The 27,269-nt window shown below is 34.8% G+C and overlaps 2 protein-coding genes across 5 annotated transcripts in view; one reads left to right on the plus strand and one right to left on the minus strand.

The window, feature by feature from the left end:
- PAQR3 (progestin and adipoQ receptor family member 3) overlaps positions 1–2,001 on the plus strand; it is a 33,826-nt gene extending 31,825 nt beyond the window's left edge. For all 3 annotated transcript variants that reach the window (XR_007948131.1, XR_007948132.1, XM_051965101.1), the window contains one exon: positions 1–2,001. This exon is cut by the window's left edge and continues 1,520 nt beyond it. The gene's annotated coding sequence lies outside the window, so the exon portion shown is untranslated.
- BMP2K (BMP2 inducible kinase) overlaps positions 1–27,269 on the minus strand; it is a 108,612-nt gene that overhangs the window by 10,754 nt on the left and 70,589 nt on the right. The window contains exons 10-15 of one of the 2 annotated variants that reach the window (XM_051965099.1): positions 22,239–22,399; positions 20,169–20,350; positions 14,253–14,342; positions 13,258–13,442; positions 10,953–11,107; positions 4,140–4,250 (exon numbers count right to left, since the gene is read on the minus strand). In XM_051965099.1, coding sequence (XP_051821059.1) covers positions 4,140–4,250; positions 10,953–11,107; positions 13,258–13,442; positions 14,253–14,342; positions 20,169–20,350; positions 22,239–22,399 — 884 coding nt within the window. Of the gene's footprint in view, positions 1–4,139; positions 4,251–10,952; positions 11,108–13,257; positions 13,443–14,252; positions 14,346–20,168; positions 20,351–22,238; positions 22,400–27,269 lie in introns of both variants that reach the window. The other variant, XM_051965098.1, reaches the window with a different exon arrangement.

The following is a 27,269-nucleotide window of genomic DNA, read 5'->3' on the forward strand; positions in this document are numbered from 1 at the left end:
TCCAGGCCTAGTGTTCTCCATTCACTGCTCCACCTGATGGCCTCAGAGAAACAGAGCCCAATCAGAAGACTATAATAGTAGTAGAGTTATGAAATGATGAGGGTCTGGGCCTCCATCAGGATGGTGGCTTTGAGTAGAGAAAAAGGGATATATACAAGAGATGTTGTGAAGATAGATATGACAAGACTTGGCAAAAGACTGGATGACTCAAAGTGAGGAGTCAAGGATGATAGACATGTACAAAAATGTCTACAGCAGCTCTCTTTGTGGTGGCAAAGAACTGGAAACCAATGGAAAGGCCATCAGTTAGGGAATGGCTGAACTTATTGTGGCATATGAATGTAACAGAATATTGTTCTACAAGAAATGATGGTGGACTTCAGCCTAGACAGACTTTCATGAACTAATGCTGAGTCAAGTGAGCAGAACCAGGAGAACACTGTATACAATAACAGCAATACTGTGCAGATGTTCAACTCTGATAGATTTTTCTCCTCTCAGCAATAAAATGATGTAAAACATTTATAAAAGACTCATGATGGAAAATGCTATCCACATCCAGAGAAAAAACTTATGCAAATTGAAATTTTTCTGTTTTCACTTTTTGTTCTTTTTTTTCTCATTATTTTTCCCTTTTGTTCTCATTGTTCTCTCATAACATGACTAATATGGAAATGTTTATTATGATTGTACATGTATAACCTGTATCAAACTGACTGCTATCTTGGGAAGGAGGGAAAAGAAGAATGGAGAAAAAATATGAAAATCAAAATCAAAAATGAATGTCAAAAAGTATTTTTTTTCAAAAAGGGTGATACTGAGATTCAAGACTGAATTGCTGAGAGAATGGGAGTGGGTGCCCTCGGCACTAATAGAGAAATTCATAAAAGGTTTGGGGAGAAGGCAACAAATATTGTTTTGGACATAATGAGTTTAATGTGTCCATTGGGCAGTTGATGATACAAGACTAGGGGTCAGGCCTAGATAAATGAGAACCATTTTGTTTAAAAAAATGAAAATTGAACCTATAGAAACTGATATCACAAAGTAGAGATCAGTTAAGTATAGACCAGGAGTCACTGAAACTCTTTAAAGGATCACTGCTCCACCTGATGGCCTCAGAGAAACAGAGACCAATCAGAAGACTATAATAGTAGTAAAGGTCTGAAATGATGAGGGTCAAAACTATTTTTCATAATTCTAAGGCATTATAATTTCTAATATGGTAAACATCAAGATATAACCCCATATAAGCAAAAGTTCTCTGGGGGTTGTTAAGTGTAAAAGGACTTTAAGCCAGAGTTTGAGAGATCAAAGTACAGAGAAAGAAGACCACACACTGATTATTGGGGGATCATCCACTATCAGCAGTTCTGGTCTAGAACTACCTAAGAAAACTGAAACAATGGCCAGATAGATAGGAGGAGAATCAAGAAAGCAGAATTATGAAAAATCTAGAAAGAGAGGGAGAAGTAGGTAATTAACAGCATCAAAAATTGCAGAAAAGTCAAGATTAGGGATGGAGAAATAGTTGATCATTAAATCTGATAAGTTAGAAGCTCTCTGGCAATTTGAGAGACATTTCAATGATGAAGTCAGAGGTCAGACTGTGTTTAGAAGAGAACATGAAGAACTAAAGTGGAGGGATCAAATAAAGATAGACCTCTCAGAGTTTAACCATGGAAGAAAGGTAGGGGAGGGATATAAGCTAATATTACTGTGAGGGTTCAATCACACTATCACCTAAGAATATCCCAGAACAGGCTATACTCCAGACCTTCACAGTGCTCCAAAAACCTCTTTATTTTAGAAAGTTTCTTCAAGATCATGGAGCTTCCAAGGCTCCTTCTAGAACCTCTTTTACAGAGAGTGCCCAGGCTATCTCTCTTCATTTGTCACCAAGCTTTAATACAGGCTTCTCCATCAAGCCTCCCCAGTGATTACCTTCCTCCCTCTCCCTTAGCTTCCTTTAATATTATCTTCCCACATTAGAATATGAGCTCTAGAATTGAGACTGTTAATTTTTTTTTGCTTATAATTGTATTCCCTGGGTTTAGTACAATGCCTAACATAGAGTTAAGTTCTTGATAAAAGCTTACTGACTGACTTGAAGTGCCCATCTTAGACACCAGAGATGATCCTAAAAATCCACCACTCTGAATGTAAGAGATCTCAGGAAATATAATTTTAGTGGTGAAGGCATAACCAAGCAGAACCTAAAGCCTAGTAGAGTGAAGAACCTGGCCTAGACACAAAGCCTTAAATCAGCAATTAACAATTAACTAGGACCAGAAAATCTACTTTTTTCTATATGAGCACCTAGAAGAAATGATCTTGCATAATAAAAAAATTTAAATTATAGGGGAAATTTGGAACTTAACAGAAAAAGAGTGACAAACTTAGAAAGGTGAGTATAATAATCCTACTAGAGGGAAATGAAACTTTAATGGAATTGAGAACTTTCTAGAATAAATAAAAATTTTAAAATGCAAATACAAAAGAAAACCAGAAAGGTCAAAGTATTTGAGCAAAATTAAGAGCTATTACATAATGATATGATGCTAACTTCTAAGAAGAAACCAGAAATGCATGTTCCTTTTAACCCAGAGTTTAGAATTAGATCAAACCCAAAAGGGAAACTGGGGAAATAGAGAAGTCAAGGGGAGAAGAAGGAACAGAGGAAAGGAAGATTAAGAGGAAGAATACTGTTAAGGAAATAACAGCTGCAAGGAAAACATAGTTTCTGTTGTTAAAAGGAAAAGGTAAAAAGAAAACTATCCAAGTAGAGAATGACTGAACACTGAATATGTGATACAAGGATGTTATACAATTTTATTGTATTATAAAAAAATGACAAGAGTAATTACTTCAAAGAATTCTGGGTAGGAGCTGGCGAAGAATGAAGAAGAACTAAGAAAACAGTTTATACAAGATAAAGCAATATGTCACACACACACACATACACACACACTTCTGGAAGGCCAAAGAAATATTTATGTTAAAATTCTCCAATATATTTCTCATATTGCTTCACTTTTAAACAGATTCCCATCCTTTAAAAGATAAGTGGGCTTTTGCTGTACATTAAAAGGTAGCACATCTCATGTAAGATTCCAGTTTTTAATCATTTCAATTTACATAAATTATTTTCTCCAAATCCCTAGGCTCTGGTTCTTCAAGTCTCTAAAACCAATCTTTACTTTCCCAGGCTATTTTAAGAATCACGTCAAACTAGCTTTTATTGCACATTAGGAGTTCCCTATAAGCAGTATAATAACAAGTCCAGTCCCCCTTAAAGGAACTCGAGACAATGAGAAGTCTGAATATGCTCATTAGCATACAAAAATATAACCATATTTTATAGAATTGTTTCTTGAAATCATAGGATATTCTTTAAAAAGTTAAAAAAATTTATCAATAAAGTAAATTTACTGCTGTCAGAAGATGAGATTCTATATCTCTACCATCAAAATTACTTATTGAATAACATTAATTCAACAAGAATTTGAAAAACATCTTTTATGTCTGAGGAATATAGAAGGAAGTTATAATTTTTAGAATATAATGATATACATGAAAAAGTATTCTCCTTCCCAAATACTAAAATTGTAAATGACACTTAATATTCAAGAGGGAGACAAGAATGAGTGAGCAAAAAAACCCCATACAAACTAAAAATAAAAAATGAGTGAAAATTGAATGTTTCTGTAAGCTGAAATGGATTAAAAGAGCCTCCCGGAAAGAAACAAGAGTTGGCTTCTCTTATGTTCAACACGGGGAATAGAAGTATCTGGCTCATTTGTTATATATAACTATCTCTAAAAACAAAAGGATGGTTTTTCCAGATGTTTACTTTTCATTTTCAACACGATTCCATAATAAGGAAGATATGAAAAAGTACAGACCCTGTTAAGTAAAATATCATTTGATATCCCAGCAAAGGCACAATTGAATAAGTCAGTACCTCCATGGTATTCTATGCTACATTAAAATGAAGAAGATGAAAATGTTAAGCTGAGAAATATTTTTCTAATATATTTTCAGTAGTTACATATTTGGCTCAATGTGAAATTGCTTTACCTAAAATAATTAACTTATTTTTTTTTAATGGTAGTGATGTGGTTACAACTGTAACTTGCCTGGGTGAGAAATGAAAGGTACAGAACCAAAAGGATCTTCTGGAGGGTGGTTCTGTGAAGCAGAAAGTGGGTCTATATTCTTATTTGAGGATGTTCTCTCCTCGAACCTGTCTGTAAAAATAAAATGAAACAGAATAAAAAATAAAATAAAATAAAAAACAAAAACGGTGGTCCTTTTCTCAAATAAGTGCTAAGTATATATAATCAATCAACAAGTATTTATTAGTATTACAATGTATCAGGCACAAGGCATAAAGACATAAAAACTGATTAGTCCTGTCCCTCAGGGGGCTTACATTCTACATTAGAACTCTAACAACTTAAAATACATAAAAATCCATTATTAAATGTTTTGGGGACAATCCTAAGGCAATTTATTTTACTATATGTCAGACGTGTTTAATAAACAACATGTCTCACAAGAAGTCTGTTTTGTGCCTTCATTTATTCAAAGTCTCCTGATACTTTTCTTTCACAATACATTGGATTCCATTATGACAATTCATCATTACACAAATTTGGAAATACATCAAAATACATCAAATTAAAACTCCCTCCCAGAATCATATTTATGAAAAACATAAAAAAAAAAAAAAGAAAAACATATGACATAAGAGCCTATGGAATAGGTGGGTCCTGCCTTCTAATTTGAATGTAAATGGCTTTTACCTTAAATTATTTTGTATTAAGTGATTTGATTCACTAATCAATCACAAGTCATTTCACTAGTGCATGTTTCACATTCTTTCAGGACAAGTATTTCATGCATCCCTCTGTCATTTGTGGCACTTAGTAAAATGATCTATATGCAACGAGCATTCAGCATATGCTGATCAACACTAATTTATAGTGCAATAATTGGCTGCACATTCTTCCCTCTTCCTTAATATTGTGAACAAGACGGAGACCTGGGATCACAGCTTCTCTTCACATCCATGTAACAGGTTCTACTTCAAACTTCATGTATCCCTGCAAAATCCTGAAAGGGTTTAAATGCTCCTGTGGAATTAAAATTAGCTTTTAAGCCTTGGGCTAACTGTACAATATCCATTTATGGATTGTACAAATTATGTAGGTAATATATTTTCTAAATTTGTCCCTTAAGTATTTCTACAGAGGTACACTCAATATGTTAAAGTAGCAGATCTCTATTCTCTTAAGTGAGGTTGTCAAATCTCTGGGGATTCCCAATTCACTTTCAGGGAATCTTAAGTTCAAAAGTATTTTCATAATAATAGTAAGACATTAAATTTTGCTTATTGAGATACTGCTCTTTTCTAACTACATGTCTATGTGAGGCTAGATTTTCTCCCTATGCTTCAACCAAAGCAATACATAAAATAGCCCAAAAGCAGCTGCAGACATAAGAATCCACCTGTACTCTAATCAGCTGGACATTAAGAAAGGTCGGGGAGTGGAGAGGAGTATAATAATGATGCCTCTTTTTCTAATTAATTATTTGTTTGGGAAAAAGGTTTATTCTTATAGTTTAATATGTAATGGGATAATTATTTTAATGAATAACATTTTATCATTTTTAATTTCTAATAAATATTAAATAATATTAATAGATAAAGCTTACATTAAAAAAGCTCTTTAGGATCCTTGATAATTTTAAGAGTGCAAAACAATCCTTAGATCAAAAAATATGAGAACTGTTGTGCTAGAGAATAGTAGTTACACCATTTTCCCTTGTTCCCATCAATTAAAAAAAACAAAACAAAACCTTATCCAGGTCTAAGCATGTCATTTCTTGTTTATACGATGCTGTAGAATATAATAAAAAGGGGGCATTTTTTTCAATTGTTTCAAAAAGTAAACTAAGATCTGAGAATAACCTGTAATTTAGCTCAGTATAACTGTGACTTGCTACACGATGAAAAATAATTTTTTGCTTTTTATTTATTTAACATATTAGAGGGTGATCTTTAATTTACACAAGATGTAGTTTATATGGAGATAGCCTTGTAGACAAGATCCGAGTTCAAATCCTGCCTCTAACATACTGGCTATGTGAGCAAGGCTCTCTAGTGACTCAAGTAACTTTAAGATTGGGGCTCTCAGAAGAATGGTTTTTAACACATAAAATACATAAGATTACTAGGGGAAGCCATTTGTTAAAAGTTATCAAAATATTTAAAAAACCAAAGTTAATGGATTATAGATTAAATGACTCAGTTGTAAGATTATGCAAATGTAGGTATTCTGTGATGGTAGAGGAAATTCCCTCAATCATACAAATTAAGACTTGGCTCCAAAAATAATAAATAACAAAATAAATGCAAATAACCAAGTGATCTTATATCATCTATATTCTTTAAGTAGCAAGGTGAAATCAAGAAGACCAGTGTTTGAATCCTACCCCCCAGACACTTAAAAAAGCTCATGTTAACTTTGGCCTAGTCACTTAATCTTTCTTAACTGCAGTTTCCTCATCTGTTAACCCAGGATAACAATAGCACCAGTTTTACAAGTATTTTATGAGGATTGAAAGAGACAATAATCATAAAGTTTTCCACAAACTTTGTAAAGTGTAAAGTGGTAAAGTGGTAGCAATTATTATTGGGAAGTTGAAAACTATTTCCTGCACATCAGACATTTCAAAAAGGAGTGGGGAGAAACCTGTCATCAGAGACAGACCAAACGGGAATATGTGAGTCAAGGATATGTCAAAGAAAGGACTTTGGCATAAAAATGAGCTCATGGCTGCCAATGAGAAGAGGCTACCAACTCTCCACTCCTTAAAACTTCTTAAAAAGCTTACATTTTTAAAGCCTTTTCAGATTTACAAACACATTATTTCAAATAATCTTCACAACTTTTTGAGATACATAATATTGAACTCATTTTACAGAAAAGGAAATGGGCTCAGAATAACTGACTAGCCCAAGGGGAACATGACTAAGTGGTGGTAGGATTCAATCACCAATCTTTTGATTCAAGAATACTACTTTTTCCATTACATGATGCTGCCTGAATTCCTGGGGGAATAGGGAAGATACTTTCATTTTGTGCTTAATTTTATAAGAGGTGTATATAGTACAATCTAAAAACATAAATCTAAGAGTTGCTATATTTCTTAATTGGAAAACCCTTCTTCCATCACACTCTAGTGAGTCAATTTCAGTCCTAGAAACTCATCAATGTGTCAGGAGCAGCAGAAGACAGTGGGAGAAGAATCCTGCCCCATTCCTTCCATCCCCAACTCGGGTGCCAATGTACAGCCTGCTCTTCTCAGGTCAATTTCCTTCTGTCCTAATCGACTCTGAAATGGGTAGCAAGGCCTATGATATGAAATTATTAAAAACTGGTTTGTGATTTCATGGCTAGAAACAGTCAGTTCTCTTATTGGGACCTATTTTCAGGTGTGATGGCCTCCATTACTTAGGAAAAAACAAATTCATTTTAAACAATACTTATGTTCTTCTTCCTCTAGTGGATTGAAAAAAGTAATGGTAGTACTGTTTTATTTCACAATACTCCAAATGGCTTACCAGCTAACTACATATATACAGACTACATAATCTAAAACAAAGGTAATTTGCTTTTTGCATTAAATATTTCCTTAGACATACAAAGGTTAAATTTTTCTAAATTAAATCATATTCTCTTAATATAATTCCTGAGTTTCCTGGCTAATTTACATAAGGTCCTAATGATTTAACTATTTTCTCCTTGCCATTATATGCCTCTCTTCATCACTCTAAATTAATGTTCTAAAAACAAACTTAAAAGCACTGGGAATTTTATTTTCTCTAAACATAAAGAAAAATCAAGGTAACTTTGTATTTGTATAAAAAAATGCCAACTCAAATCTCCCTATTTGTTTTCTTAATTCTAGTTAAACATTAATTTCTCTGATAGATACGAGGAAATATCTCCAACTGTAATTTTAAAATATACCCTGAATGACAGATTTTGTCACTTTTCTCAATGAAAGAAATCATTTACTTAAAAGTTTGTATAGATGTATAAAAACAACTGCTTTTCAAGATTTTTTTAAATTTACATAACAGACTATATAAAAATACAAATATCACGTCACAAGTATTAAGATCAACATTTTCCATATTGCCTGCCTAGATAAATATTATTAAAAAGTCAAGTTCAATGGTTTGTATATATGACCTAAATATTAAAATTAAAGTATAACTAATATTTGCAGCTATAAATACAATGCTATTTCTCAGTTACTTTAAATCTTTATTTTCAATTTTAAAATATTTTTTAATTTAAGTAACAAATTTTAATATTGGAAGGATAAAAAGAGTCAGTTAATAACTGAAATTTGAAAATTTTAGCATAATTCTATTTTACTGTATATCAGTAAAAGAAGCCAGTCATACATAAAACTTTCATAACTAAAAATAGCCAACTACAGATAAGCATGTACTTGTATATGTTCCATTTGTTATTTCTGTAGAAAATGCAAAATTATGTAAATTGCTTATTTTTAAATGCCCTGTACATGTACTTTTAATTAGCCAAGTGTTTGATCATATAAGATTTAAATGTCAAAAACCAAATTCTCTACAAACAAGTGAAAAGATACTATTGTTTCTCTGTAAAACGTGTAGCTGCTCATATGAGTTGTAAGTTTAAAAAAAAATTGCTTCTAAAGCCTCTATCTAAAGCTCCTATGGAAGACAATGAACTTGCTATTTAGCACTGGGTTTCTGTAAAGTCACTTAATCTAAAATCTTTGAATACAAAGGCAATGAAAACACACAAACTTTTTTAAAAGAAAGTATACTAGTAGGGGCAGCTAGATGGCACAGTGGATAGAACAGCAACCCTGAAGTCCTGAAGTCAAGAGGATGTGAGTTCAAATCTAGTCCTAGACACTGAACACTGCCTAACTGTGAAATCTGGGCAAGTCACTTATCCCCAAATGCCTCAGCAAAAAAAAAAAAAAAAGTATAATAGTGAGATAAATTTAATTATTTTGAACTAGTAAGTATAGATCAAATGTTACATATCTTGTAATTAGATATACTTAAATTAAGCTAGGAAAAAAAAATTAATGACAAACCCAACTTAGTATAAGAATATTAAATCAGACAAAATAAAGCATTATCTAGATATATCAGTAAGACTGCATGCTTTAAAAACACAGTATATAGACTATTTTTTCAAGGTGATATGGAATTTATAAGGTAAAAAATTAATATGGCAATGCTACTACTCCTATAATGAATTAAAATCTACATATAGGGTCACAACCTAATTAGGCAATTCTTACATTTTTTAAACACCTAGAAGCCCTCAGAGAAAAGTTACACACAGAACGAGGATCTGTGATTATTATCCCATTGAAAAAGTTTTACAGTTAAAATACATATTTCAATTTCAAATGGTTGCTGTTAATAGGCTGGATATTTTTCTTCTAAAACAGGGGGCAGGGAACTTTTTTTCTGCAAGGGCTATTTGGATATTTATAACATCATAAATGTCATGATATTGTTATTCTATCATTTCAGTCGTGTCCCTTTGTGACTTCATTTAGGGATTTCTTGGCAGAGAAACTGGAGTGGTTTGCCTTCTCCTTTTCCAGCTTTACAGATGCAGAAACTGAGGCAAAGAGTCACATAACTATTAAGAATCTGAAATAGGATTTGAATTCAGGTCTTTCTAGTGGGGCTGTACATTTTTAAAAGTATGTAACATTTTTTTTTAAACACAAGAATTCAAAATGTTCCATGATGCTGGTTTTGCCATAGTAGTTTTGAAATTTTTGTTTTGCTGAATAGAACTCATTTTCTCAATTGATTTTACAATTATTTCACTGTTTTTAACCAAGTAACCAGAAAATATGATACAACAAACATTTTAATCTCAAACTGTTTGTTTTAAGATGATCATTTAGTCTAGCAATTTTTGGTGTACCTATCCAATGTAATGTAGGAAACAGCTTCACCGGGAATTATGATGTGAGACACCAAAAGAAAAATAAGTAAAAACTAGGGACTATAATCTAATCTTTTTGTTAGAAAGATGTCCACCTGTCCGAAGATGTCAAAAAATATATAAAACCATGGAAAAAATATTGTGTCTCCTTCTTTGTCATCTATTCAGACTCAGCTTTTTAAAAAGGAAATACTCTCCTTCCATATATGTCCTTCCCTACTCTCCCCCATAAACCTTGCCTATAAGATTATAAGTGTACACATATATACATATATAAAGACATATATGTGATAAAGTCTAAAATAATGCATCAGGATTTAGAAATATAGAAATAATTGTAAGTAAAAACATTGAGATAATCTGACTTGAAGAAGAAAGGAGTTTATTTAACTATTGCCATGTCAGAACAATAAAACAGCCCTTACAAGTAGCCACTCATCAAAAGGACATTACAAAACATTAACATAATGTAGTAGACCATATTTTCTTTCAGGCATTTTCAAAGGGCATTTCAGAACTTCCCCTCCCTCCTGCTCCCCCACAGAATTGCCTATTTGGATGTACAATAAAAGAGAGCAGTAAATAATTAATAAAGCAAGCAACTAATTTGTGTCCTGGTAGTTTTATTTGAACATTGTTTTCATACTAAGAGAGTCTCATTTTAAAAACAATAATGTATAGTCTTCAGAATTAAAAGAGCAAGGTGATTTTCTGCTATCTGAAATCGATATCAAGTGGTTGGTTTTTAAACACAACACACTTGGATGATGGACACAAAGGAGAGAAGATAGACCTAAGACTGCCCTCAAATGCTCCAAAAGAACTTTCCACACATTCCCAAGATCATAGAGACTAACCAGAGGTTCCTTTACTGGGAAGCCAAATAAGCCTTCAAGCATCCCTTACTTGATCTCAGAAGGTCAAACTCTCTGTCCAAGAGCTCCTCCTCTGTTAGCTTAGAGAAATTGTCCTCTCCAAATGGATTCCAGCCCGACATGTCAGGGGGGTTATTGAGGTTTTGATTTGGAAAAGTAGCAGCTGCCTCTGCATCAGGAACTGCCCTACAGATCAATTAAGCAAGAGGAAGGGGTTAATTAAAAGTTTGAATATACATCCTCCTATCATTTAAAGGTTAAAGTTTAAAAGAGATATAGCCAGAACCACGTGTGACACAGAACCAGTAGGGTTTTGCCCCAAGTCATAAATATATGGGTATTCTTTCTTCCAGAAGTTAGGCTAGCAATATAAGGCCACAGACCCCAATCATGAAGCATCCAGTACTAGAAGGGAGGGCTCTCTCTCCCCTCCCCAGAAGACAACATTCTGAGGAGATAAAAGAATGTGTTCTTCCCTGCCCTTCACCTATGATCTGGCCCTGGGAAGGTCCCATTGCTATCACTCCCATTCCCTGGGTCCACTAGTACAATATGTCCCCAGCTGGACCAGGCTGCATTTGATGGGGATTCATACCAGAATCAAAAGCTCTCCGTTTTCTCCCTAAAGCTTGAAATAATCCAAGAATCCCTAGATATACATCTGTACAAAGATAAAAGGATTGCTGACAATATAACTCTATACCAAGTCCTCAAAGTGTCTATATAGTCAAAACTATTTTCATACTACTACTAACATAGTAAATATTAATAGATATAATTTACATAAACAAAAGTACTTTGGGTTTTTCAATAATAATTTTTTCAGGTAAGTGGTACAATGGATAGAGCACTGGACCTGGAGTCAAGAAGACCCGAATTCATATCCTACTGTAGTCATTTATTAGCTCTATGAGCCTGGGTAAGTCATTCAGCTTCTACCTGGTACAGTTTCCTCATAAAATGGGGGAAATAAAGAGTCCTTGTCTCCCAAAGTTGTCAGAGGACAAAATGAGATTATATTTATTTAAAAAAAAACAGCAAACCTGCATTTCTACAAGCTTTTTGTGAGAGGAGGAAATAGAAAGGAGGGGAAAGACAAAATGAAGAGGGCAGGGGATGGGGGAAGAGGGAAGAGAAGAGAGAGAAGGGTAGTTCTTCTCCCTCTGGGTCTCAGCTGGAATTCTCCTATCACTAAGTTCTGAAGCTGGATTAAGTCTGGCACATCAAGGTCCACATATGTGACTGATTATTTCAGGCAATGACAAGAAATGTTGGTGTAGTATCACCTGCCTTTATCCCTGCACACTGACCCAAGAACCAATAATGATCCAAGACATTCAGTTTACTGGTTCAGCTGAGGTGACTGATCTTTCTATGACTGGAACTGTGGTTGAGAGGTAGCACTGTACCCAGCAAGTTAATATAATGAGTGGGATTCAGAGTCAGATTCCTAGGCTTCAAAGACCCAGTGGCCCCCTCTCATTCATGTAGCTTCTTTAAGGTCCATCTTCTGCCTCTCCTACTAATGGAACTCCTTGAGGGTAAGAGCAGCTTTGCTTTTATCAATGTATCCCCACCATATCCATGAACAAATGTGCAGAGGATGTAGCATGCGTTTACTAAATTGACAGCAATTCACTAGAGCAACTTTTTCTCCCCATAGCCATTAACCTAAAATTTGTAGATACTAACAATAACTATGTATTTTTTTCAATAGTGGAAAACATGAATAAACATATACATGTGTGTAAATAAAGTCTGGAGTCAGAAACTTTTGAGAAAATATTAAAAGCAAAGAATTGGATGACAGCAGGAAAAGTCTATTTAAGTTTAATATTCAATACCAAATAAGCATGGGTAAATATAAACTATGAGACAAAGAATTTAAAATAAACTTACCTTGAAAAATTAGGTTAAGGAATAAACAAGGTGCAATTAAATGGATAACTTATAAGTTAGGATGGAAAACAAGCATGTTTTTAACAAGTGAAAGTTTTGGTTGTTGTTTAAGGTGTTTTTTTGTTTGTTTGTTTGTTTGTTTTTTGCTTGTATTCCATTTTCTATACCAAGTCCTCAAAGTGTGTATATAGTCAAAAAGTCTGCATTAGTACAGTCACTTATTTAAGTCTTGAATGCCAAGGTGGTGATAGACTGTTAATCCTTATTTAAAGTACCACTCATTATTAGCAGCAGACTTAAGAAACAAGGAGGATTAAAAAAGTGAGAAAAAGAAGTTATATGAGATAAGTACTCTCTAGAAATTGCCTTGTATTATGCAATGGGAGTAATATTTTAAGGTTACATTCAAATAAACTTTCTATTAGAAAAATACTTGCCTTTTGGCACTGTAAGAAGAGTCTATTATGGCTCCAACCTGGGAAGGAAGGGATGAGGGGCAGGAAACTAAAACTGGTGAGAACTCTTGAGGGGAGGTAAGATACTCAGGTGAATGTTGTTGCTGTGGCTGCCGCTGCTGTGCAAGCATTTGCTGCTGTAAGAAAGTCTGTTGATACTGCTGCATCTGAAAGAAGGAAATGCTATCATAAATCTTGACTGAGTCTCAGCAACATGATATTCTTCTATTACTACTTTCTGTATTCACAGGATAAATGCCACACACTTACTAACCCAGAAAATCAGAACCCTCATTACTTGTATTTGGTGAAAGTTTATTTTTGAGGGAATTCAGGGAAAAATATCAGTAATAAGTGTTGCCAAGCCTGGGGTCATTCAATATAACTGAGTCAAACAGTAAAAAAGGAACTCTTAAGAGTTGGAAAACAAAATTATTCTCTGAAACAAAGACATTTCCATTTGTGTTTGTACCAAAGGATTTCAGGACTTCTTAAAACAGCATGTAAATATGAAACAAATATAAATATGGTCTTTTGCCATAAGAAAAGTAAAATTATAGTCAACTTACTGATTACCTCATATACAAATTCATGTGTCAAGTTCAAAAAATTAAATCAAATTTAGGAATGCATTTTTTTCTTTTTAAATTGTTTTTTTGTTGTTTGGGGAAAAGCATCCTTGCCAAATAATTATCCTAAATTTTTTATAAAATGTTATGATCAGGAGCTGCTAGATGGTGCAATGGATAGAGCAACAGTCCTGGAGTCAGGAGAACTTGAGTTTAAATCCAGTCTCAAATACTTAACACTTCCTAGCTGTATGACTCTAGTCAAGTTACTTAAACCCAACTGCTCACACACATACACACATACAAATATGGTGAATTATTAAGATCTTGTTCTACATCTTTCAAAAATTATATACACTTAATTTATCATGTCTACAAAGAATATTCTAGAAACCATACAACACTTACCATTGCAGGGTACTGGGATACAGAAGATTGTTGTTGATACACTGAATGCATTAAAAATTGTTGTTGGACTATCTGTTGCTGCTGCATTGCCTGCTAATACCAGAGTGAAAACACAAGCAAAAATAGGCAACTGATCAATGTCTCCAAATCAATCCATCAACAAATATATTAAGCATCTTGCCAGGTACTATACTAGAAGCTGAAAATACAAAAACAAAATAATAATAACTAGCATTTATACAACCTTAAGGACAGAGCATAATATTCATGTTCTTAGTAGGCCTTCAACAACCCTAAAATGTAGAAGCTATTATTATTCCCTTTGCAGATGAGAAAACTTAAGTAGAGAAGTAAAGTGACTTGCCCGGATCACACTGCTAGTGTCTGAAATAGGATTTTAAGTCTTCCTGACCTGAAGTCCAGCACTCCATCAGGAGAAACATATACATAAACACTTATAGGAAAATGGATAAGTAAATCTGTGATTTAGGGAACTATCACTGAAGAGAACTTAACTCTACTAACACAAATAAATACTCTCTCTGATACCTATACTTTAATTTATAAGCTTAAAATGTAGTCTGGAGGGAATTAGGCAACTGTCTAAAATTAGAGTATATGGATTGGCCAGCGTGACAGTCAGCATGTGCTAGAGGTTGAATGCTACTCTTCTAAATTCAAGACTGGTTCTAAAACTTTCATAAGGCTGTCCCACAGCACAATATCATAGAGTACATCTGAGAGTAACAGAACAGCAGAGAGCTAGAACTTAGAAAGCCTGGATTTGTCACTTGTGTTGATAAATCATTCAATTTCTAGAAGCCTACATTTCTTCCATCTATAAAACAAGGGTGTTATTTTATATTTATATAATGGGACTTCTAAAACCCCTCCCAAATCTAACTCCATGCTTCTATCAGGGAGCTCTCACACTACAAAATTACATTTCTTAAGTATATTTAACACTACCAAAATATTAGCAGTAATGAATACATTAAGAATAAATTGAACATTTTTGTTGATAGGGAAAAACAATATCATGACTACCTTCTACTAAAGCCAGATCTTTTATAAAAGCAACACCTACTAAGATGTATACTAATCTAGATTTTCCTAATAATTTAACTGTCTCTGATACTTACTTAGTTCAGGATACTAAGGGTTAATTAATTCATTGCCTTAGTTTCCTGCTCAACTAAATACAAAAAAACCAGTGCAGAAACAGTAAAACATTGCTCAAATCTGATACAAGTTTATGACAAGGTGTATTCCCATGGCTAATGCAGATGAAGTGAGCCTCAGTCAAAATGAATCAAGGCTGTATACTTGCTAAAAACTCTTTCCATACCAGTGCTAGGCAAACTTTTTGTTAGATATCAACTGGTATGCTGGAAGGAAGGAGACCCCAGGGAGATGAGATGTACTGACACAGAAACTTTGCATTCTCTAGCAAGATGATTCTTACCACACATCACAAATCTCAATGGGAGGGAAAGCATAAGATAAATGAATTAGTGAGATTAGGAAGAAAACTGACCACAGGCATGTAGCAACTTTAAGATGTAATTGTACTTTGTGAATCTAAGAATTGTGCCAGGAAGATAATAAAAATTCAAAAAAGCTTTTGTTAAACTTAACTTTGTATTTGGAAATATTATCTTAAGGCCCATCAGCTATGGTAGACTTAGATCCTCCCTAAAGGCTGTCACATTTGAAGATTGTCCAAGAAAAGTGCTGCACTATTTAAGACTATATTTGATATTTAAAACCTGCCAAATGACCCTCTGGCTGGATGGTTGAAGTAGTTGTCAATGGCTAAAATAGAAGACAGTCTCTAGTCAAAGAATCCAAGGATCAATATTTGGTCATGTTCTGCTGAGTACTTTTAACAATGAACTGGATAGAAAAAGAGTTGCTATGTCCATTAAGTCTGCAGATGACACAAAGCTGTGAATAGTAATTTACACAAGAGATGGGAGTGAGAATCCAAAAGGATATCCTTACAGATTACGACAATAAGCTACACTGAGTAAGATGAATTTTACTAGGTATAAAGGTAAAGTTTGCAGTTGGGTACAAAATAAATAAATAAAAGCAACTTCCCAAGAATACAATGGGGGAAGCACAGATAAAAAACGGCTCTAAAATGGATCTGAGGATTGTAATGGGAAGACTATATAAGCTCAATATTTGTCGGCAGTGTGATATGCTGATCAAAAAAAGCTAATGCAATATTGGGCTGCATAAAGGCAAAACTTCTCAGAGCAGAGATGGTACAGTATCCTCATTCTCTATCCTTATTATACTACATGTGGAGTATTGTGTTCAGCCACAGAACCATGATAAGAAAAATACTTATAAGTTAGAGAGTATCTAGAAAGGAGGATACTGAATAGCCTTGCATCCATGTTCTATGGGAAGAGACTGAAAAGAAACTGAAATTTTTAGATTTGGCCCCACAGGTCAGACCAAGGTGCAGTGGAGGGAGTTTCAAAGAGGCTAGAAGACAGAAAAAACTTCCACACAGTTATTACTGTCCAAAGATACCTTGAGAAGTAGTGTGCTTCCCACTTGGAGCCGTTAAATAGCAATCTGGACAACCACCTTTTGTGTAGAGGCTAGACAAGATGGATACTTTTCCACTTCCAAACTTTAGGACTGAGGTTGAGACCTTGAATAGAAAACATCAGCAGTCTCTGAACTTCCCCAAGATCTCAGGGAATTTCCCCAAATCAAAGACATGGACAAACATGCCAAATGCCCCGAGCTGATTTGCTGAAGAGAGTAAGCACTGAATGAAAGCCAAGTGATTCCCCGCTTCCCTCTGATGTGTAGGGCTCAGGGATAAACATCTGGCATTTAGGATGGAGGAGAAATCAGTCAAAAAACAAGTGCCTACTACATATTAAGGATTGGGAAGATAAAGAAAGGTAAAAAAACAAACAATTCCTGCTCTTAAGAAGTTCAAAGTCTAAGGAGGGAAGAAAAGAGACAGTAGGCAAACAGCTATACAAAGATATAATACATAGGATGGATATTGTCCTATCTTAAGGGACAATCTCAGAGAACAAACTTTTTGTTAAGATATTAACTGGTATGCTAGAAGGGGGGGGGACAATCTTAAGAGGGAATACATTAAGACTAAGATTACTAGAGGGACTTCCAGGTAACATGAGTAGACGAGACATTTTCTCCAATTCTTATGACCTCTCAAACCTGTCCAGAATACAACTTTTATACCAAAGATAAAACTTCAGAGATCCTATGGTGTAGAATAGGGCTCCTTAAACATTTTCCACTAGAAACCTCTTTGCATCTGACAAATTTTTACACCACCCCCTCTCAAATCTAAGCCTAGTTATTACTGGCAGTATAGGTACACACAGAGTGCAAAGTGTTCAAAACCAAAGCTGCCATGAAATCATTCAATACAAAATGGAGAAGCACTGACTTTGAACTAGTTTTTTGTTCATTATGTTCAGAGATCTTTTACCATTTTCAAATTTTTCACAGCCCTCATGTTCAATTTTCATGAGTCCACATGGGGTCTCAACCCACAATTTGAGAAGCTTTGGTCTAGGATAGCCAGAATCTAAAAGAAGCTTTAAAAAAAAAAAAAAAAAAAGATAGATAATAGCTATAAAGAATTGCTTAGATATTCAGGTTCTAATACTCCCACAAAAAAACAGTTCAGGTCTTCATAAAAAAGATAATTTCCCCTTTGTGGGGGAGAAAGTGTATGTAGGGAGGGGAGGATTGTGGGGGGGTGTGGGGGTGTGAGTGTGGGTGTAAGAACACCATGCTAAGGAATTTTAATTTACCTGTAGGAAGGGAATTCCTTCATCTACTTGATGACAATCCTAAGCCTCTGAATAAAATTGAGAGGGAATCTTTACCCAGCCTCCACAGAAAGGATTCCTCAGCAGAAGCTTCTAAAGGGGAAAAGATTTAATATCAACACCACCATCCTAATAAGGGTTGGAGGAGAGGGAAATTTTGGCTGCTAGACCAGGGGAAAATGAGTGTACTGGATTATGAGAGTCTTGATAGCACCTCAAGCCCCAGAGGAGAGAGTATTTAAGTGAGTTATAACCTTTCAACTACATTATGACCTTGCATCATAAGAATTAGGGACTATGCTGAAAATGTCATAGTCTATGCCTTGCTCCTTGCCTAGTACTGTTCTTTATCATCATCACTGATTTCATTGTGAACTATTCCTAACCCACAAAATCCATCTTCCCAACTTTTATCCCCAACATTAACCAAAGCATTAGGAGCTAAATTCTGAAGACAAAAAGGAATAGCATGATATTTTTTGTCCCTATTTCCCTCCATACTCATCTATCCCTTTAGGAAGATATAACACTTAATGTTATTATGGTTTTGTTTCTCCATTAGCCTATGTTTTTCCTCAAATGCTGAGTGTGATAGACTTATCTTATCTCTAGGTCAGGATTGTTCTGTATCAGCCCTAACACCTAATAGAAATAATATCTAGTCATGTCCCTTTCATGCAGGCTAGACTAGTTTTTCCCTATAACTCAATGAAACCATTCTAGAGACTTGGAAGAGTTTGGGGATTAAAGCTCAAATCACTGACTTTCCAGAATCTTTTCCCATGGAATTAAGTAAATTTCCCTTTAAAAAAAAAATAAGTGTTCTCATTTCATTCCAAATTGGAATCACCAGATAGATCTGAATCGGACTTAGAACTGTACAAAGCCATTAAAATCCCTCCCTCCTTTTTTTTTTTTTTTTTTTTTTTTGCCACACATCTGAAAAGTAGAATAATCAGAGAAAAGTATCATCTGCCCAGCACTATCTTCTATGTTGCTACCATATTCTGCCTGATCCCTGAGCCATTTGTTATTTGTCCACTTTCAGTTCATAGGGATACAAGTCGGAGACTTTTGGGCAAAGTATGGGGAGAGAAGGATAGGGAAGTATGAAAATGAACTATTAATATATATAGCCCGACAGATGCAATCAGCTCTCAAATATTCTGGAGAGTGATTATTATTATAACTCTCTCTTTTTTTTAGATATTGAAATGCAATTCTAAAATATTTCTTTTTTTATTAAAGCTTTTTATTTTCAAGACACACGCATGATTAATTTTCAACATTGATCCTTGCAAAATGTTGTGTTCCAAATTCCCTCCTTCCCTCTCATCCTCTCCCCTAGATGGCAAGTAATACAATATATGTTAAACATCTTTTAAAAAATATGTTAAAGCCAATATATGTAAACATTTTATACAATTATCATGCTGCACAAGAAAAATCAGATAAAAAAGGAAAAAAAGGAGAAAGAAAACAAAATGCAAGCAAACAACAATAAAAAGAATAAAAATGCTATGTTGTGCTCCACACTCAGTTCCCAGAGTCCTCTCTCTGGGTGTAGACGGCTCTCTTTATCACAAGATCACTGGAACTGGCCTCAATCATCTCATTGTATAACTCTTTCAAAATAATATATTATTTTTACTAGGAATCTGAGTGTTCTGCTAAGGCAGAAAATGACAAAGTACTCTGATGCACATACCATTTTAATTTTCTCTCCACAAGAAGTCCATATTCCCATTTGCTAAGATATGTTTCTACTAACTACAAGATGAAGCAGGATTTTTAAATAAAAATCAGAGGGCTTTTAAGGATGAGAAATGTTTATTATGTCCCGCACTCCAGAAAAGCAGGTTCTAACATCAATGTTCTGATATAGCAGAAATTTTAAAAATAAATACAAAGAAATGCAAATTAAATGTATATTGCATTTTTAAACAACTCCCTGAGATATTAAATGTATAAAATATTGACTAACAACTAGACAGGCACTTAACTATTCTGAACAAAATAAACCAACTTCATAATGTAAGTGAAAATCCTAAAATAGTAAGTTTTTTTTTTTTTTTACCTGCTGAACATATGCATCCTGGAATAACTGCTGTTGCTGGTATTGGTAAGGGTGATGTATATGATGAAGTTGCTGCAATCTCCAATCACCCTGCTGTAATTGCTGTAGTACTCTATGTTGCTGTGGAGGCTGCTGACTCTGAGTCAACACCATCTCTTGATTGTTTCCAAGTTTCAAGGTTCCTAAAATATATTTCCAAAGGCATTTGTTAACTAGTTTCAAATTTATATAGCCCCTCCACCTTCCCCCCACTCCTCATTTGTTGCAATTCTTGTCTTTATCTATTTTTACTAAACTCCGTATTTATTGTAGCTCCTTCTAAAGATGACTTCTACAATAACTGAGACCAACAGTCTTCAAAACTCACTAATTTTTTGAGTAAATATTTAAAACAATTTTCACACCTGCACACTGTCAAACTGCATGCCTAGTTAGTATCTCTTGGTGGCTGGAGATAAATGAGTCTCAAGTTATTGAATCACAAACTGGCTTTTGAGGATTTTCCCAATAACAACCAGCAAACTTCTTCAAAAAAATTTAAAAATAGATAAATATATTTAAAAAGAGGAGGAATGAAAGGGAGATCTCACATAAACTCAACAATCTTGATCCTGGCTTCTTCTAAAATACAGAGTGTCATTGAGGTTGTTCAAGAACATAAGCTTCTGCTACTGGCAGACCCCTTCTCAATTCTATAATCTTTCTTATGGGTCAGGGACAGAGGTAAATTATGACTAAAAACCAAAACCCCAACTCATCATTTCTAAAATGTAATTTTGAAAATGCAAAAATCCTAGAGGAAATATTTTCTAAAGTCCATTTAAAAATAAATCAGAGGGAACACTTTCTTAGAGATAATTCAATTCCAAAAGTATTTTCTAAAAGGCTTGTTCTGAAATTCATTATATATTCTTGGTAACAGAATAAAATTACAGGAATTTCTGTTTACAGAAAACAAAAGATACTAAGCTTAAATACTACTACTCTAGAAATTTTTTTTCTTAAATTAATCTCAAAAGAAACTCAAGTATAGTTTCAAATAAAAAGCCAGCTGATAACTGCCACTGTACTGTCTCATAGTTTTATCTCCTTCTTGGAAGACAGGCTTTAAATTCATAAATATAAAGCTACTGGAGTTTTAAAAACTGACTACCAAAGGACATTATATTTTACTATCTCCTTTTATTAGATACAAAATAATCATGATCTTCTAAATTGTCTCCCTTTATCAACTCCTCCCAAAAGAAAAATATAAATGTTTATATATAACTACAGTTTAATATTTTTAATGGGAACAAATAATTGCATAAGAAATATTTTTCTGAAAAAGCAACAAGTTATTTCAGTTACAAAGTATCAGAAAAATGCATAGTAAAGTATGCTATTGTATAACATACAGCTATATCATCTTTATCATACCTTTACCACTTCCTTCAATCAGCTATAGAAAACCCTGAAAAGTTCAGGATGTTGACAGAATGCAACTCAACTAAGGGAACTATGAAAGATGCCAATTATTGCATGGCACTATTTATACTAATTGAGGAAAATGACACTTCGATAATAGCCAAACTGTCAGGTCACTTGGTAGCACAAGATCTAATATCCTAGATAAGGAAAGATTTAAAAAAAAAAAGGTTACATTATGCTATTTAGCACAAGTTACTATAAAACAACATTGACTACCCACTTTGTGGGTAGTATTCCATGTAACGGAATAGCATATAGATTATAAATAATTGTGACAAGTTCTTTCAAAAAGGAATAATTTACTATTGAAAACATTTAGAAACCAATATGATTCTCCTACTACTAGGAAATCTTTACATGTCTCTGGAGCCAAGGCAGATATGAAAAAAGAACAAGTACTCTGGCCAGTAGCTCCATTCTGGATCTTGTTACTACCCTAAAATATTAATGAATCTAAGTAGATAAGAACACTTGGACAGATCTTTCAATTGTATACTTCACTTCTGCTTAAAATATAAAATCCAATAATGTATATCTATATATGTCTAACTAAAGGGGGTATAAAGTTGACTGTTCATTCACAAAGGTAGAGTCACATACCTTTTAGCCTATGGTTACCAATTTCACTAGGAACAGGTACTTTAACTGGTGTGGCTGAGCTCTGAATTGCTAGTACACTAACAGTGGCAGTGCTTGAATTAGCCTTTGGTCTCTGTCTTGGGGCAATTGAGGTTTCTGTTGGTCCAATAGTATCTGTTATTCTAAAAGAGAAAAATACATTTCATTTCACACATTACACTATGTCTGAATATTGCTAAAGTTATTATTTATTTACATATTACTCCACTAATGACATAGATAACCACAAATGTCAACTAACAGGAAGACCTGTTTCAGGATTTCAATTACTCAGTTTATATATGAAAAGGAAACTAAAATTGCATCTTTTAAACCAAGTGGCAGGACCATAGGCAAAAGAGGAAACCAAAAGACTTGCTTCCCTCTATCCTTTCCTCTTGAACTCATGAGGGATGAACACGTAGCAAGAAGACTACTACCACTGCCAGAGACATCCTTCTCTCTGCCTCTTCTCATCATTTTTCCCTAGCCAGAGAGCCCAAAACCTATCAGCATCTTAGAGAGAAGGGAGTCATCCGCTCTATTCCTTCTCCTAAGATGATCTCATACTAGACTAGGCATTAGCACCTGCCCTACATCTCCTGTTGTCTGACTGGCAAAACAATATAAATTATCCTGGGACTTGCCAACTGCCTTGATATTGGGTCTTGGGATGTTTATATTCATTTTACACTTTAATTTTCTTTTATCTGTTGTTTCTCAGAATTAGAACGAATTCCTTGAGGGCAAAGTTCCTGCCTTTTCTATTTGTATCTATGACACTTACTATACAACTTAGCAAACATTACAGGCTTAAAAAACTTTTTTTTTTTTTCATTCATCCATTACACTTCAATCTGATGCTAGGAATAGCAAAGGAAGTGTGTTCACATCAACCAATCTATTTGAAGCAACAAGATATCCTTTCAATTATTTTTCCAAGACATAGTTTTCTCAGAGATCTACCTAGTGCTAATTTCTCTTCAGAACTCTCCACTTTGATATGCCAATAGCATCTCAAACTTGATATATTCAATAAAAAGATCATCTTCTCTAAATTCTAAGCTGTTCCACATTTTCCTTTTTCTTCAGATTGTGCAAATATCATTTCCATTTTACAAAAGAGAAACAAATTAGCATGGAGAACAGCTATTTATCCAGGGTCATAAAGCTATATAGTAGTAGAGTTAGGGTCTTAACTAATTTCCTGACTCCCAGTTCAATAAGAAACAACTGTACAAGTACAGCTTTAGAAGAAACATTAGCTAAGATTAGCCAAGCTTAAGATTGAGAAAACTGGAATTCCCTAAAGAATTTTTCTGAATGTGTAGGAAGTAAAGATCTACATGTACTTTACTATGCTTATTGAAATGGATAGCAGAGTTCTGAAAATTCCCAAAAATACACATAATTTTTTTTAAACAAATTTTTTCAACAACTAGCCAAAGTTAACCAGAATGATCTAAAATCTTTGTTTAAATGTAATTTTTTTGTGGGATTCTTAGTTCATCAGAACATTTCTGGAGAAAACTGTAGGCAATAAGTAAAGTTCAAATCATCTGACCCTGTGGAATAAAAAAATCTGCCACTCACTGGGAGACACCATAATTCAGCAGAAAGTGAATGAAATGTGTAATAATCAGACATGCATTCAAACCCCAACTCTGGTATCCACTCTCTCCTTCTAGTTACCAATTATACAATTTTGGATTCATCTTTGATTCTTGCTCCCAGTATCACAGCAATTTGTCAGTTCTTTTCAGTAGGACTTCCACAGTATAGTGTTCATTCCTCTCCACCCACAGGCACCACTAGTTTAAATGCCTATATCACTTTTCACATGGACTGAAACAAAATACAAATTTCTCAGTATTTAAAGCTAGCAATAATGTGGCTTTCATAGACCCTTTCAGAATTATTGCAGATTGTGTAGGATGAATGCGAGATCCCCTTTCCCAAAGTAACTAATCACAGACATCTTTAGGTACAAAGAGAAAGCATTTATTTAGTCCCTACAGGGAGAAAACTAGCATCTCAGGAAGGATCTCAGCTCCCAAAATGTGCTTGACCTGACAAGTCAGAAAAATAGCAAAAGACCCAAGTCTTTTCATTGGATAGACTAAAAGGAAATAACCATCCTTGACCAATGGTCACCAATGTTGTCTGCTTCCTATAACTTCCTGTCACTGACTTGAGGTGTGACCTTTAGAGACCTAGACCCAGAGATCATGCGACTTCCTGCACCCCAAGGTCCAAGGCCTGATCTTCTGACTCTGGGAGTGTAGGGATCATGTGGCTTAGGCCTAGTCTCATAAACTGAGAAAACTTCATCTAATCAGTCCCATTCAGTCCCCCCTCTTTTTCATCAGTTTCAGGATTTCTCACCCCAATCCTATTATATATTTCTTCCACTAGGGCATCTCTGTGACCTGGGCCTTCAGGTTGGTCCCTCTTCAATACTAACTGTAATCTACCCTCTACCATTTAGAACCAATACCTGCCCATCAGTGGAAGCTTTCAGGAACCACTTTAGCTATTCCTGAACTCAGCTACATCTTGAACTACTCTAATGATTAAGTGCATAAGCAAGTGGGTGACAGGTTATAGCTGCTTAAAACAATGAGCAGGAATCAGAGACCCCACTTCCACCAACTTCCACTCTCTGCCTTGGAAATCCTGTCATCATAGAACAGATCAGCATCTGGCAGCCACAGAACTCCAGCACTCAGGGCCATTGTCACATTCTTCCCACCTCAAGCAGTCTGGACCTAGATTTATATGGGACAAAGGGAAGAAGGTCTCATCTTCTGGAGCTGCTTCAAGGGGTATACAGCTGGCTCTGCCTAATGAGGTCTGGACTGAAGAAGAGAGACAAGTGACTTGTAGGTGGCGGCAGCAACATCCGGTGCTGAATGTCAGAATCAGGCACCAGGTGATTTCAGGTTGACCAAGTGGTTGGAATTTCATGATTCAGAGTCTGAAAGAAGCAACTCTCACAAGTATATTAAAATATGTGTAATTTCTAAATATGAGCAAAAGAGAAAGAATAAATAAAAGTGGAGTTAATATGGAGTTACTAGGGACAGTGACCAGGAACCCAACCCAGAAGACTGGAGGTGGGAGATGAGGCAGACTATCACAAATGCCTCTTGTCCAAACAGCTTTCCTAGGATAGATACTAAAGAATGTTTTCCCAAATTTTTGCTTTTGTTTCCTCGAAGGAGTAGGGGCAATGGGTGGAATAGCATGCCCTTCAATGAGTATGACCTCCCCCAGGAGAAAATGTAGAGCCTTACAAGGTAAGGCTTTTACCCAATTAGAACAGATGTTAACAAAACCTAAAAGAGTTTGAAGCCCCTGCAAGGGGCACATGTGTAGGCCTTTTTAACAGTCCTGTTTCAGAACAGTCCCGGTGCCTGGGAACTATATGAGGGAATGCAGGAGTTAGGAATTGGGGAATTAAAAGTGCCATGATTGGGGGCAAATGGGCAGCTAATGTGTAAGCGTGTTTCCCTTCACCTGAAGTGAATTCCCCTTTCTTCAGCAAAAAACAGAAACCTCTCTAGGTTCATGGACAAATAGCAGTAATTATTTCCCCTTCATACTTAATGGGGAATTGTTTGGCTGTCAAAAATCCCTTTTCTTTCCATATAGCCCCCATGATCATGCAAAACATAAAAAACACATTTGAAGTCAGTATAGACCTTTGAGAAGTAAGCAAGGGGTCCAGAATAGGGTTCCAGAGACCCCTAAGATCTAGCCCCTCCTTCCTTCAACATATAATGTAAAAACACACAATGTAGGCAAATTAGTTTAGCCTTCAGGGTCCTAAAAACCTTGGCCTCATCAGGGCATGCTAGGGTTGTTTCCTTTCTCACTAAGCAAAAGGGAAAGTGGTAGTGGCCCCAAATACTTAGGCAAAGTAGGCCTTCAGACAAAAACTCTAGCCTCAGGAAACAAAAGAGTTAAAGATTTTATAACAGCAACCACAGAATCCTCCCGGTCTGGGCTACAAATCAAAATATCATTTATATATTTGTATTGTGCCTCATCTCTTCCACTGGCTTTGATTACAAAAATTTGCTATAAGAGGAAAAATCAGGGACATGATTTAAATAGCATCAAAACTGGTCTTTCAGGTCTTGACCTGAGAGCACATACAGGATAAAGCATCCTTAATGCAATTTTACTTCAGGTAACTGTCCTAGTTTTTAACAATTCCACCTTAAGTCAGACTCAAGAATAATCAGGTAGGTTCTTATCCCACCACTGGGATATACACCACTGGGAAATTGAGTCAGAAGGATCCGCTGCAGTCTCAAGAAATTTTATCTTCAATAATAATTCTCATTAATCAAAGCTTCAGATGAATCTAGCTCTCAAGGATCACAGTAAGAGATTCATAATTTATTTTTCATATCTAAGTAGATAGTTAAGTTCAACATTACACAAATCATTTTGCTTTTAAAATGGCCAATACATAGAAAAATTCTAAATTGCATATCGTCCATAACAGAAACATGTTCAAAGGGACAAAGGCAAAAACTATTATTTTCAGAGTCCTAGGGGCACAATTTTAAGATGACTCAATTAAAACTCATAGAGAATATAGAATATCATAATTTTACATAAAACAACCTTATCAGAATTAACATTTTCTTCATTCTTAAAAAAAATGTTAAGTCAACTTCCTTTTATTGAGGAGTCCCCATAAAGTTTTTGGATATAGCCCTACAAACTTTATCAAATCAGGTTAAAACTGCTCTAGGTACTTCAAGAAAGCTATAGATAACATTTGCTATCATATTCCTTAAACAAGGAGGCCATTATGCACTTGGATAAACATTAAATAATTTGCTGAAGACAGATGGGACACTTTAGTAGAAATAAATCACTTTCAGAAAACTTGTGATTCCAACAAACCTCTTACAGCAGCTATAGACTTGAAAAATAAAAATAAAACATTCAGTTATTAGCACCAAGTAAATGTAGGCTGTTCCTTTAAACAATATA

Source organism: Antechinus flavipes, chromosome 6 (genome assembly GCF_016432865.1).
Source record: "Antechinus flavipes isolate AdamAnt ecotype Samford, QLD, Australia chromosome 6, AdamAnt_v2, whole genome shotgun sequence".
NCBI lineage: Eukaryota > Metazoa > Chordata > Mammalia > Dasyuromorphia > Dasyuridae > Antechinus > Antechinus flavipes.